Source organism: Hipposideros armiger, unplaced genomic scaffold (assembly GCF_001890085.2).
Source record: "Hipposideros armiger isolate ML-2016 unplaced genomic scaffold, ASM189008v1 scaffold_436, whole genome shotgun sequence".
In the NCBI taxonomy this organism is placed as follows: domain Eukaryota; kingdom Metazoa; phylum Chordata; class Mammalia; order Chiroptera; family Hipposideridae; genus Hipposideros; species Hipposideros armiger.
In genome coordinates this window covers 599,773-613,366 of record NW_017731786.1, presented here as the reverse complement: position 1 = coordinate 613,366, position 13,594 = coordinate 599,773, and the positions used below count along the sequence as shown (strand labels likewise).

The following is a 13,594-nucleotide window of genomic DNA, read 5'->3' as shown; positions in this document are numbered from 1 at the left end:
TCTGCTGTGTCCCTCTCTCCCTCCTCCTCTCCCTCCCTAGCCGGCCCAGGCAACTCCCAGGAGAAAGACCCCTCAAGCTTTAACATTTATTCTTTGACATTTCAGACTATTTGTTAGGCAGAGCTGCCTTCTTGAGATCAAAGTCGGAAAATCTTGCAGAGAACTCCCGCTTGGCCCTTTCCAACTGTGACAGAGAGGGTCTATTAACCCCCAAGCATCTGCGTCCTTCCTCATCCAGAGAAATCCACCAGCCCTCACCCAAAAGGGCAGCCATCTCTCTCACCCTTCCCACCTTCCCCTTGCTTCGGAGGCTCCCAGCATTCAGGAGGGCACCAAGGTCATCCTTCCCACATGATCCACCAAGACACCCAGCAGACACAGGCAGACCCAAGGACCAAAAGATGCCCCCCAGGAGGAAACAACAGTGACTCACGGGGATATAGCATCTTGGGGCACCCATCACGGTAGGGTCTTTTATCTGAGGATGAGTTAAGCTCAGAGACAAATATGGAACAAGGAAAGGTAACTTACCCCAAGTCATTTTGCTAGTCGTAGTGCTGAGACTGGGCTCCGGGTCTTCATTTCTGTGCTAGCACTAGATGACGTCACCTCCACCAGCCCAGAGGGGTGGCCGGATTGAGTGAAGTCTTCAGCTCTGACGTAAAATGACTTACCGTTTTCTTCTGAGATACCGCAGTGAAGGTCTCCTGCTGTCACATGAGTACCTGCCCATCAGCTCCCAGATCACTTCTGCCTCCAAGCAAAGCAGAGGGCGGAAGTGGGGGCCTGAGCCTACAGCTGGGCCAAGGTGCTCGCATCGGATGTGACTGTTCATCTTGACATAAGAAGACCGGTGGCTGATCACCATCCCTCTTGGTTCTTCTTTAAAAGGCTCCTGACCACATCCTAACCCAGTATCTCCTAAAGTGTGTGTGCCAGTCTATTAGTAGGTAAGACACGAAGAGCATTCTATGTTCAGTTAGATTTGAAAAGTGGTAGGACAGGAAAGTTTATTTTAAGGCCGCGTTTCTCAGAGCCTTTCCTATCCTAAAGTGCATTGTGACTCTGTAAGGAGATGGCTGCACCACGCAACAGTCTCCCAAGTTATTTGATGGACTCAGCATCTCGTGAGACTAAAGGGAACTGTTGCCACAGCCAACAGAAAGGGGAGCGCTTGATCCTTACAACATCATTTATCTAATAAATGGAGAGAGAGAAAAAGGTTTCTCTGCAAATTAGGGATTTCAAATGAAAAGGGAACCATATTGCAGAAACTGAAGCTTTGCCCAGAAAACGGATCAATTCACACGGGACAATAGTCGGTCAAGCTGTTGACCCAATAAAAGCATTACAATGACCAAAGGCACCATCCTGAAAATGTGCAGAGGGGTGATTCTAGTCTTCTTAACGACCAGATTGGCCATTTGGTATTAAAGGTACTAGGCCACAATCGCCTGTTATGATAGCAAGAAATGTCAAGTTGACAGCCATAAAGATTGAACGATTCCATGAGTCATTCAAACACGGACTCGGAATTTAAATTCTCCCAGGAAGAACATTCTCAGAATCCATTCTGTGTTGGTGGTGCCTCCTCTGCTCTTCAGACTGTGGGAAAGATCAGACTCGGGTTCTCACTGGCCAGCTCTGAAGTGAAAGGCTTTGGTCCAGAGCTGAGGCCCTCAGAGGGGAGCAACCAGAGATGGTCACGGAGCCTGGCTGTGTCTTCTTGGCCAGGCTGAGCTTTCATACTAATACTCACGACAGAAATGTTTTTGAGATTTCTCCTCAGGCTCTCGGTCATGTGAGTTTTCTTTCAGAATTAACAGCAAGGGAATGCTGACACTTGTGTGTATACATAATACATCGGCTGGACTTGGTTAGCATCTAGCCTGTATTCTGGAATTTTCCTTCTCCCTATGATTGCTTGTAGGAGGACCCTGGACTGTAGGGCTCGCTTTTCTTGACTTTGGCAGCAGGAGGGCAGATCTTGGAGACTGTTTGTCTGGCCAATGCTGATAAAAACTGGAAATTAGAGAGCCTTGGTAGGTCCAGGGGTCTCCTGTGTCATGGCCTCTAACCCCTGTCAGCTTCAAACTCAAGGGCTCTCCATGTCATATGTTCCCAACATCCTCAAGAACCTGGCTGTGTGAAGTAAACATTTTCCCAGGCCTGTGCAGCTGATAAGAACCATGTCACTGACTCTGTAGACAGACGCCATTCCCCTAATAGCACCTATGAACCCTCCCCTCAACCCCACACCCTCTCTTTCCCTGAGAAGTCCATCTGGGGCTCAGGATTGCATGACATTTGGTCAAAGGCTGTTTCAAGTCTTGCCGAGTAAAGAACAGTGTGATGCAATTCTAAAACCACACCAGGACTAAAGCAGTCCAAAGCTGGTGGGAGCTGAGTAAGAAAGTCAGTGGCATTTCAGAGCTCCATAAAAGAAGTATCACCAGGCCACATGTGACAGCAAGGAAGTCACTTTACCAGGAAAAGGTCCTTGCCCTTCTCACTGCAGAAGGAACTTGGGGCACGAGCAGGGAGACTGACCATCTCTTTTTAAGAGAAATAGGCCAATTCCTCCAGTGAGGCCCCCAAAGGCAGAACCAGGCTTTGCTGCCATGGTAACCCAAGTGGGCGGCAGAAATCAAGAGGAAAGGCGCGCCACAAAGACAGCTGGGTGTCATCGCTAGCCACCAAGGCCTCTGAGGTCCCTTACCCAAGTCAGGCTTGGTGAGGTTTCCTGAGCTGACATCATGCTCTGTCCTTCGAGTTCTGATGAAGTCACAAGTCAGGGACCACAAGCCTAGAGCTCATGCCTTTGGGGCAGCCTCACTCCTGGGTCTTCAAGCCTCTCTATAGCTAAGTGCGGAGTCCTGAACCCAACCCTTCCCCACAAACTCTCATCACTTACCAAAGCTCTCAGACAGGGGTAAAGGGGGAACTGCTCAGCATCTCCGCCTCTCAAAAAAGCCAAGCTCCACTCTTCCCGCCTCAGGCCACATGCCTCTCTCTCCACCCTCAAGTCCCTCTCCAACACGGAGGTTTTGAGAAGCTCCTGTCTGCACAGGCTCAGGGGGGAGCACTGTGGTCCCTCAGGGGAGCACAGGGGGCTGCCCCTGGTGCCAGGTAGGAAGTTCACGTATCTCCTGTTTTCTAGGCGTGAAAGTCTCCCCAAAGCCCTCGGCCAGGACTTCTCTACAGCGCTGGCTGTTCTCTGGGAATTGGCTGATCCTGCCTTTCTCCTCTGCCATGAACAGTTCCAAATCCCCTTCTAAACTGGACCTGCACAGGCCTGGAGGCCTCTGGCACAGAGTCTGAGCCATCAGCATCCTCTATGTCCCTGTAGGATCTGTACTTCTCGGAGCTCCTCCTGCCTCACGGGAGCCAGCACGCCCCCGGCAAAGGCTAGCTTCCCCATTCTCCCCAGTTCTCCCCACCCCCCTACCACCCCCGAGCACGCAGAGCTCCTGACAAGGACTTCACATCCACCTGGAAGTCAAGGGTGGTGAGGAAGATCTAATCCCCTTGGGGACACAGCCAGACATTTTGTGACAGGAAGGGGGACCGTGTCCTGATGGAAAGGGACACAAATGCAGAGGTCTTAGACCTTATCCCCCCACTGCAGGCATCTCCCTGAGCAACAGCTTTAATCCCCAGGGGAAACTGAGGTCACGTTATGGAAGTTTTACCCACTCCCCCCCAAGTACAAGGAATGAGGATGAAAATTCTACGCACATGGGCCTCAGAATCCTGATGGAATGTCTGAATCACCCCCAGAAGCAGACAAGAGACCTTATCACTTGCCAGGACATCTTCAACTCACTTTCAGGTTCAAGTAGGACTGAAGGAGGCAGCTCACTGAGCTCTGGGAATATACTGTCAGATTTAGACTGAGATTTTCTTGGGAGGTGGGAAGTGCAGGGGGCGGTAACAGATCTCTAAAGGGAAATGCACAACCAGAACTATGCGGGGAGAACTGGAGGTACATGCAGCCTCATGGGATATCAGCACTACAACGGGAACAGGCTGAGTGGGCGGAGCTAGCAGGGCTCTGAGTGGGCAGAGTAGCAGGGCTGTGGGTGGGCGGAGCTAGGAGGCTGCTGAGTGGGCGGAGCTAGGAGGGCTGATGGATGGGCGGAGCTAGGAGAGCGGGGAGCACAGCTCCTGGCCGCCTCATTGGACAAGTCAGAGCCAACCAGGTTTCCCATGGCTCCCACCATCCTCACTGCCCCATCACCCTCTCCATTGTCACACTGAAGAGATTTCCCTCTGTTCTGCCCGGAGGAGCCTCAGGGTCACAGGTATCTCGCCCCTCCCTGCTTTTCCCTCACTGCTACCCTGGCTTTGCTGTCCCTTTCAGTCACTCTGGCAGCAATGTGTGAGTCTAGCTGGAGCTCAGACTCAATAAAACTGAAGGAACAAAGGCCTGCTGCCTAATCCACATCTGGCATCATCCAGGAAGCTAAACAGCAGTGACGTCACCAGAGCTGAACAGCAGTGACATCACTGGCCGTACCTGCTCAGCCCTGGGCTGTCTCCATGGCATCACGCCCTCCCTTGCACCTCACTCCTGAATCTGAGATGCTTCAGCCTCTGCTCATGCCTGGGCTTGACCTGCAGGAACTAGGCTGAGCCAGCGGAGGTGTCGCAGCCAGCCTGGTACTGTGCTGAGGTCACACCCGTGGCTGGGGAGGTGGAGGTGTGGATGTGGCTGCCGGGAGCTTGGCTGCAGAAAGGCATTCCCACACAAGAAGGGAGGGACGGGGCAGCCCAGAAGCCAGCTTCTCGACCTCCAAATTAAATATGCTTGGCATCTGCTCTTTCCGCAGGTGAGAAGCACATGACTGAGCTTAGACACACCAAGAGGTCTCTGAGTTGGGGTGAAGAAAGCTCATATGGGAGCGGGAAGTCACTCCCTCCCTGTCTGAAGCTGCTCACACTTGCCCAGACCTGGGCAGCCTCACCTATCATCCTGAGGATCAGGGGTACCTCTTCCAATAAGTCCTCCTCAGTATCGAAGGTGCCACCATTGTCTGTTTGGGAGTCTGACCAACTGCAAACCAGGTGATTTGTCTTAGATCTAAGACCAGCCACACTTTCAGGGGCCACTGAGTGCTAGAATGGGCAAGAGAGAACACTGCAGGCATTCTATTCTGGGGAGTCTTTAAAATCACCCTGTTCGGGTGGCTCCAGAAGTTTATCTTGGCAGTGGGGGTAGGGGGTATGACTGGGGAGCCCCCAGAATGTCAAAGATGGGCTGCTCTACAAGGCAGTGGAGCACTCAAGAAGACCCGGTATCAGTCCTGGTTCTTCTGCTCAAAGCTGTGAAAGCCCGGCTACTTACTGAATCTCTCTGAGCCTCTGCTTCCTCGTGGGGAAAATATGCCTGACTTTGAATAGTTCTCCAGAAGTCCCCATCATGATTCTCACTAACGCTCCACAGGGGAGCCCGGTCTTTGGAGCTTGGCAACCAGTTCGAAGGTCTGGCCACATGACCCTCGGGACAGACTCAGGTCCTCTGCAGAGTATGTCCCTGACAGGCTGCACCCCTGATTTCACCACTGACCTATACCTTCCTAAGGGCACCGTGAGTCCCTCAGTCTCCAAGCTTCAGGGACTAGGGCTCAGCACCAGCGCCTCTCAAGCACCTGCTCCAAGATGAAGACTCAGAGGCAACCACACTGGGTTCATGGCCCTTGTCAGCTGGGAACCTCGGCCTCAAAATCCCACAGGGCCAAATGTAAGCGTACATCCCACAAAGATGCTGAGAAGTCCTGTGGGTGAGATTCCAAATCCGGAAGGGGAGAAAGCTGCAGGTTCTGCTGGTCCCCTGAACCTCCCTGCACGAAGCCAACCCAAGACCCGCCTTCTGGGCGGAGGTCAACTCGCCAGGCCTGCCCTGTGCTGGCCCTCACTGCCCTGGAGCAGTGGGGAAAAGGCCGTGGAACTTCAGGACCCAGCAGGAAAACACGGAAAACAAGAGTCCTGGACACTAAACGCTGCTTCCCAGTCTCAGCTGCGCCGGCATCCTGCCCAGCGACTTCTCCTCGCTTCCCTGCCATCTGCCATAGGCTCCTCCACTGCTGCTTTACTTTCTCAACTCTCCTCCGACTGTCACTGGCAGCACACGCCTTGTACATTACAGGCAAAGGAGCAGCCACCAGACAAGAACTCCCACGCTTCCTTACCCCCAAACCTCTAACCCCCATCTTTGCGTCTCCCTTCCTGCTACAGCAGGAGAGCTCTCCCTCTGTGTAGCTGATGCCACCCCCGAGTACGATGCTTTTCCCTCTCGCCTTCTCAGGGACCATGTCTGTTCACCGTCTCTCCTGCCATGCACTGACAGGCTCTGTGCATAGGAACACAACACAGCTTATGTCCTTCTCCTATTAATAACGAAATGCTCCTTGACCCCATGCAGCCCAGAGGTTCCAAGGATAGTCCCCATCCATGGGGCATCTCTGTCCCAACCCTGGAACCACGGAGAACTAGAGAATGTAGAGCTGGGGCAACCCCTTCCCCAGGCAGCTATAGAGGAGAGAGGCTTCCATTTGGAGGTGGGGGGGGGGGCTCAACCAAACTAGACTTAAACAGATTGAGTGAAGTAGAAAAATGTATCGACCTAGCCTGAGCAGTTCCCTGTCTGCTTTCCACCTTGAGTTCACCCACCTTACCTACTGTCTCACTATTACTTCCTAGGTAAACTAACTCCAGCCAAGCCTCCTGAGGCCCAGTGGAGGGTCCAAGTCCAGCCAGGAACCTGTCCCCAGGCCCCGACCTCCACTCTAGCTCCACATCTCCCACATACAGAGTCCCTTCCTCCTAAAAGGAGGATATTGTAAGTTACAGAAAGCATTTCACCCTTCTACCTGTGTCAGGGCCCAGAAACCAAGAGCAGGCACACATGCCCAGCCAGCATTCTCAGTAGGACTCCAGGGCTCTTTGGCATTCCCCTTCTGGCGGCCCACATGAGACCTGCCGTGACAGTTTGGCCCACCTGTGTGTGGATGTGTGTGGGGGGAGGTGGATGTGGGGGTGGGGGTCTGAACGATTAGCAGGGTGGCCTGTCAGCCTGTAGCCCATCTTCCTCTGGGCAAATCACCTCCCTAAGATCCACAGGGAAGAGTCAAAACCACTCCCATCCCACTGGCTTGCTGGTGCACCAAAGATAAAGGATCCCTCAATCCCACTGCCAGATGCCCCTACACATCAGCTCTGAAGAAAGATCTCTGTAAGTCTAGGCTGCTAGGATAAACACAACAGTCCCTTAGCCACCAAGGAGGCAAGCATCACAGTGGCCTGAGTAGCATCTGGGGGAGTCAGGTCTGAACCTTGCTTCTGCCTCTTGTGCTGTGTGACTCTGGGTGAACCACTCAACCTCTATGTGCCTCTAAATCCTTCTTAACACTTCACACTGAATGCACTTGACCTATCTAGAGGGGTCTCAATAAAAGCAAACAATGAACAGATTGTAATTACCTTTGCAAACAGGACGAGGCTAAGATACTTCTTTAAAAAAGTAACAGTAAAATAGGGGGGGAAATGTGGGTAGCCTGGAGTTTCTATAGCTTTAATTTTTTTTTTTTTTGCAAAATTGCCAAATAAGAGGTCTGATCCAGTCATTTCATTAGAAAATAAAGTGTTTATTAAGAAACTATACACTGAACACTCCTATAAGTCTCTGTGGAAACACAACGCCCCATTGTCATAGCACAAGGTGAGGAAAATGGCAGAATAAAAGATGCTGCGATGGATGAAGCCTGGGAGGCTGGAAATGAGGTAATGATTTACAATAATTAAAAAAACATCATCCTCAAGCTTACTCCTTAAAGCCACACTCAGGAGGAGGTCCTGGCCCGAAGGGTCGGTGGGACAGAATGGGGACTAGCCTGACATGAAGCATGGGGACTAGGAAGGCGGGGAGCTGGGAGGGGCTGGGTAAACACACAGCTTGAGGACCAGGAGAGAAGGTGAATCCCCATGGGGTACTCCGGGCACTCAGGAGCCTGGGAGGCCACCCCAGATGCTGGGCAAGAACTTGGAAAGCTTCACGTTTCTAAACCCCACTGAAGCATCTGCAGAACCAGACTGGGGACCTGACGTGAAGAACCACCATCCACAGGAACCCAGGCACAACACCCTAAGTGGGGCTCTTAACCTCCAGGGAAATTTGCCACAGGCAGAGAACCTGTTGTCTAGCGTGGTGTGTTGCCACCCAAAACTCTGTGGGTTAAGACCACCACGACTGTGTCCTAAGAGCTCCCCAGGGGAGGTCCCCTGCTCCATGCTCTCCCCCATCAAGGGGGCAGTCTGTGCTGACTTCCCACAAGGGGGGCACCATGGACAGGGGTCACTGGGTCCAGCCCAAAGTCCACTCAGTCAACGTGGCAGCAAATCTGAGAGGCGTTTAGGCCCTACCACTGTGCCTTTCCTACCAAAGCAGGGGACAGTCATCCCCTTCCCTCTCCCCCAGTGGGCCAAGTTGAAAATGGGGAAAGCAACGCCCTCTTTGGGAGAGGGTGGCCGCAGAGTAAGGCATGAGTCAAAGCAAGCAAGGTAAACACATATATTGACCAGAGAACAGGATGACACTTCCACTGGTGCCATGAGAGGGGCTGGAGGAGGCCAAGTTTTACTTCTCTTCCCCTTCAGTTCCTCTTGGCCTTGAAATGGTGATTCCATTGGGTTCCGAAAGTTCTCAGAGTCAAGAATAAGTGAAAGTGGGGAAGAGAGCCAATCCCAGGATCATGGACTAGCAGGAAGGGCCTTGGTCCCTGGTTCCCCCGGTCCCTTGTGGTCCTAGTAGGACGGCCAATGCCCAGGCAAGACCTCCTGCAGCCAGCCACGTGTGTCCCAACTGCAGGTCTAGGGGCCAAGGAACGGTCCCGGAGAACTTCCTCCTCTCCGAGGAGTTTTCTAATGCCACACTCACTGTGAGCCATTCCAGAGAGAAGAGGGAGGAAGGGGAAAGTGTGTCCAAAAAAAAATGTATGCTTTTCTCCACCAAAAACAGTATAGAAAACGACTGGCTTCCATTCTCTCCTCTGAGACCTAATCTGGTGCTGACACTGGGGCCTGGCTCCCCCTCCTCTCACCGCGCCGTCTCCACCTCTGCTTTCATCTTTTCCCCACTGGAGGTTGCCGGCGACGAGGTGACTAAGAGGTGAGCCAGGGGGCCCCCACACTTGCGAGCAGGGCACGTGAGGCCGGAGCACGGCTGGGCTTCATCAGGCTTTCTTGTGGTGGCTGGGTTGTTTTTGTAAAGCAAGAGAATGGCTAGCGTGTTTAAAAGATGGTTCCTGGTGCACAGGTTTTTAATTCTCTTTATTGGCTCTAAAGATGGTGGCAGGAGCTGCCTCGGAGGCCAGAAAAAAAGGAGCACAGTGACAATTGGAGGGAAAGGGCAACCCTGCCAGTGGTGGATGGGGGAAACGCCCACCTCATGGTGGTAAAGGGTGTGGGCACCGGTGGCTCATGCAGTTTCTACTTAGCATCCCGGATCCAAAGAGAACAATGCCTAGAGCTTCCAACCTCTCAGAGAGCCCAGTCTACCCAGGTGACATCCAAACAGGGAGGCTTAAAAGGAGTTTTTAAAAGCCATGACGTCCTTTGCTGAAATAAACATTGACATCCTCAACATAGATGCCATGGTTAAGAGGCTTGGAGTGTCCGGGAAGGCTTATTGGATTCAACATAATTTCTCTGAAACCTATAAAACACAAAAACAAAAACAAAAAAACAGAAAAACAGAAAAAAGCAAAATAAAGTAAAAACCAAAACCCCCCCCCCAAAGAAGATCAAAACTAGAAGGGGAAACAGAGAGGGAGCTGGGGAGGGGGTGGGGAAGAACTGGAGATACAGGGACAGATAAATTGGAAATAGCTAAATGAACTGTCAGCAAAAGGAAGGGGAGGAGGAGGAAGTGAACTTAAAACCAAGCATGGCCGGAGGAACTGGAAACACTCCATTTTGCTGCAGTTTCCACTGAACTGAGGAAGGGAAGTGAGCAAAGCATCGGGGGCTTGGCCTTGGCTGGTTCTGGAAGAGCACAGGCAGCCTCGTTTAAGTGGAAACAGCCTCTGATGACGAGCAGACGGGAGGGTGGGACTGGGGCATAAACGCTAGGGTGGCCGGAGGGCTAAGGGGTGGGAGTAGAGTGCTTTCTCAGAGCTGACATTCTCAGTGGGACACTGGGGGGCCGTTTGGAATCCTAGGAGCTGGAATGACATAGACCACCTTTGACCACACCCAGGGGTGGGAGCTCTCCACTTCCAAGCCTACCAGCTCTTTCTCATCGACTTTTGCATCCTTGTCACCAGGTCAGTGGAAGGCTTAGGAAATGGTAGCTGATCTCTCAGCCTCCTCATAATTTCAAATCTTCCAGGGGATGGAACTGCCCGAAGGAGTGGTACTGCTGGCCACTGGGCCTCAAACAAGGAGGACTTCCGTGACAGCTCAGCTCCTTTCTGGTCACACTGCCAAGGACTGAAATGAGGGTGTCCAGAGACGTAGACAAATCTGATCAACCACTGATCAAATCTCCAAAAGGGGGTTTCTCAGTCAACATCAGGTCAAAATAATGGTGGTAAAATGTCCGCAAAGAGTGCGTGTTTGTTTACGTGTGTGTGTGTGTGTGTGTGTGTGTGTGTGTGTGTGTGTGTGTGTGTAGACAAGTGCCAACCTGTCCTGTCAGAAAGACTGTGTGCAGGCAGGTGCCACGGGCAGCTGGAGGTTGGGGATATGATGGGGAGAGGCTGAATTGGTGGCATTGAGACTTTCACCTCCTCCTGATCAAAAGAGGGTGGCGCCATCTTGGGTGTTGGGAGCCCTCCCTCTGCAGGGAGTAGGGTCAGATGTGTGAAGACAGAGGGAACCCTTCCTTGTCTATGTCATCATGTTTAGAGGGAGGCTGTTTCAAGGTGGGACTTTTCTGTGATAGCTTCCCTGTGCGGACCTGGGAGGTAAAGGCTCTCTTGGGTCTGAGGTGGAAGGGGAGGTAGGCTGGTGGTCTGGGCATCCTGCCTAGAAGGTTCCATTGTTCCTTTCCAAGCCATGGTCCCTCGCTGGCCTTTCACACATCCCTCAGCCAGGCCCTGTGAAGCATCCTCCCTTGGATGGCTCCTCTAACCTAAGGGATCTTAGTACCAATCCCACACTGGGCACCTAGTCATTCCCCTAGTCCTCTGGGACATATGGGGACTTAGTGAGGTGTTAAGACATTAAGAGTCAACATCGGTGGGGGAGGGGTCTGTTCTGTGTTCAAAAGTCAAAGGAGGTAACTCACCATGTGACCTTGGGTAAGACACTTCCCCACTCTGGACCTCAGGCTCCTCATATATATAGTGAGTTGATGGGACTAGATGATCTCTATTGTCCTTCAAGTTTAATATCCCATGATTGTCTATGTTTGAAAAGACCCCTGGCAGAAGAGGCAGACATGCGGGAATTAATGGTCAGTATTGAGCCCCAAGCGCAAAAACATGGGGACGTTTTTTTCTTAAGTGCACAATACCAGGAACAGAAGTCCAGGTGTTCCCAGCTCTTGCACTCACACTGCTTTACCTGTAGGGGCACTTGGCTTATTTCAGGCAGAAAATCTAGATATGCTATCCTCTGAGTATGGCACGGTGGCATGAAAGGACTGTAGAAGGGGAATCAGGGAAGAAAGGTCCATCATCACCGGGAACTCTGTCCGGCCCTCTCCCTAACACACTTGCCCCACTACCCTTCTTGGGCCGGGGCACCCTGAACATGTGCCCGTCACTGCTATTCTGGGCCCGTTCCCAGGGCTGGAAGAATGACTCTTAGGACTTGGGTGATAACTCTGAAGGTCCCAAGGCCCTCTTTGTGGCATCTTCTCTCCCACAGAAGAAATTCAGCCAATCTCCAAGAGGGAAACAGCTTGACAAGAGTGAGTGAGGAGGAGACGAGAGGGGTGTTTGGCTCCCTAAAACCTCCCTTGCCTTAGTTAGGGCACAAACAGAACACCAAAAGCCACTGGGTCACTGGAGACCTGAGGACTGTAGCTCCGATGAAGAGATATTGTTAGAGCTTAAGAAATCTCCTTTAGAGGCCGTGCAGCCTCCGTGGGCTCTGGAAGCCTCCATGTCAGATCCATTAAAGGCAGGGCCCAAGCCGGCCTCAGCCCCTGCCCAGGTCCCTGAAGCTGCTCTGTGAACACAAGCCTTTTCCCACATGAGTCAGGATCTGAAGTTTGTTTTCTCTGGAACTCTTTCCCAGGTGGAGCCTTTCCAAGATTCTAATGCTGAAGCCTGATAGCATAAGAGGCACTGCTCCAAAACGCCCCATTCCTCCCCCTCTGCCTCAGAACAACCCCAGAGCAGGAAGGAAAAGGCATCTGCTGGGGGGGAGGGCAGGAGAGACCAGGACCACCATGGACAATGACTGGGAAACGGACGGACTGGTGGCGGGAAGGCCAAATGGGGACAAACACACCTCCAAAGAAGACCTCGCCCGCCTGTGGCCCACGAATCCCCATGTCTTAACCTTTTCCTCCGTCTGTCAACAGCCTTCCCCAAAGTCACACAGCACAAAGTTACTAGTGAGCCTTCTGTAATTCGGAACAGAGCCTGGTCTTCAGGGGCTGCCTAGGTATATGTTTCCTGAGAAGCAAGCCAGAGGCTCTGGGATCATTTGGGGAAGGAATGGGAGCTGTGAAGGCAGAGTCTCGGGGAGGAGAGACGGGGTGCCGAGCACCCCGAGGACTGGATGAGAGGTTTTGGAGCCGATCCCACTGAGCCACAAGCAGGCTACGTCTTCAAGCAGCAAGACGAGGACCAGCTCCTGTGGCGTGCTGCACAGAGGTGGCCTGGCATTCCAAACCTCCTGACCCTCTGACTCTCGCAGATCGCAGATCCCACCCAGCTCCCCGCTCCGGGCTTTCGCCCCAGCCCGCACTTGGCCTTGCAGCCTAGAGGCAACAGCTACCAGCACCTGCAGTGAGAAGGCCTCCCCTGAACCTCCTGCCTACAGCTCTTCATCCCACGTGGGCGTCTCAAGGCCGGTGGGCGTCTCAAGGCCTCCCTTTCCGTCCCTGCTTCTTCCTTTTGTTCTCTGATATGATAATGTTATTACCTGGCTCCAAAAAGTGGTTGAGGTTACGGCCCTGATAAAAGACCCAATGCCAAACGGAGCTCTATTGGATTACTTTCCAACATTTCCTCTTCAAATGTGTTCGCTTATCGTCTGAAAGTTCCTACATCACAGGGACACTTAGCATGTGCATAGCCCTGGCTGTGAGAAAAGCACTTTATTCCCAAGAGTGGGCTGAAATACACAGGAGTCCTGGCGCTCAGGTCATGGGTGGCTTAATAATAGGGAAGTGAAGGAGGCACGGAGCCTTTCAGATCCTTGTCCAGGGAGAGAGTGAGAGCAGGAGGGAGCAACAGGAGAGATGTCGGATGTGGGGAGCCTGCTCTGCACCCCACCCAAGTCAGGAGCATTCTCACCACAGCCCCCCGGCTTTCCCCAAAGGGTAGGAAGAGGTGAAATGTTCTGAACCATGCTGCAGGAAGGCACGGGCTAAAGAAGGGAGCCACAAGAAACACCCAGATAGGATCGCCCTACCACC

The 13,594-nt window shown here is 52.6% G+C and overlaps 1 protein-coding gene across 2 annotated transcripts in view; it reads right to left on the bottom strand.

The window, feature by feature from the left end:
• Positions 1 to 7,625: 7,625 nt before the first annotated feature.
• NTRK3 (neurotrophic receptor tyrosine kinase 3) overlaps positions 7,626 to 13,594 on the bottom strand; it is a 276,304-nt gene continuing 270,335 nt past the window's right edge. The window contains exons 12-13 of one of the 2 annotated variants that reach the window (XM_019665218.1): positions 11,288 to 11,422; positions 7,626 to 9,712 (exon numbers count right to left, since the gene is read on the bottom strand). In XM_019665218.1, coding sequence (XP_019520763.1) covers positions 9,594 to 9,712; positions 11,288 to 11,422 — 254 coding nt within the window. In that variant the 3' untranslated portion in view covers positions 7,626 to 9,593. The remainder of the gene's footprint in view (positions 9,713 to 11,287; positions 11,423 to 13,594) is intronic. The other variant, XM_019665219.1, reaches the window with a different exon arrangement.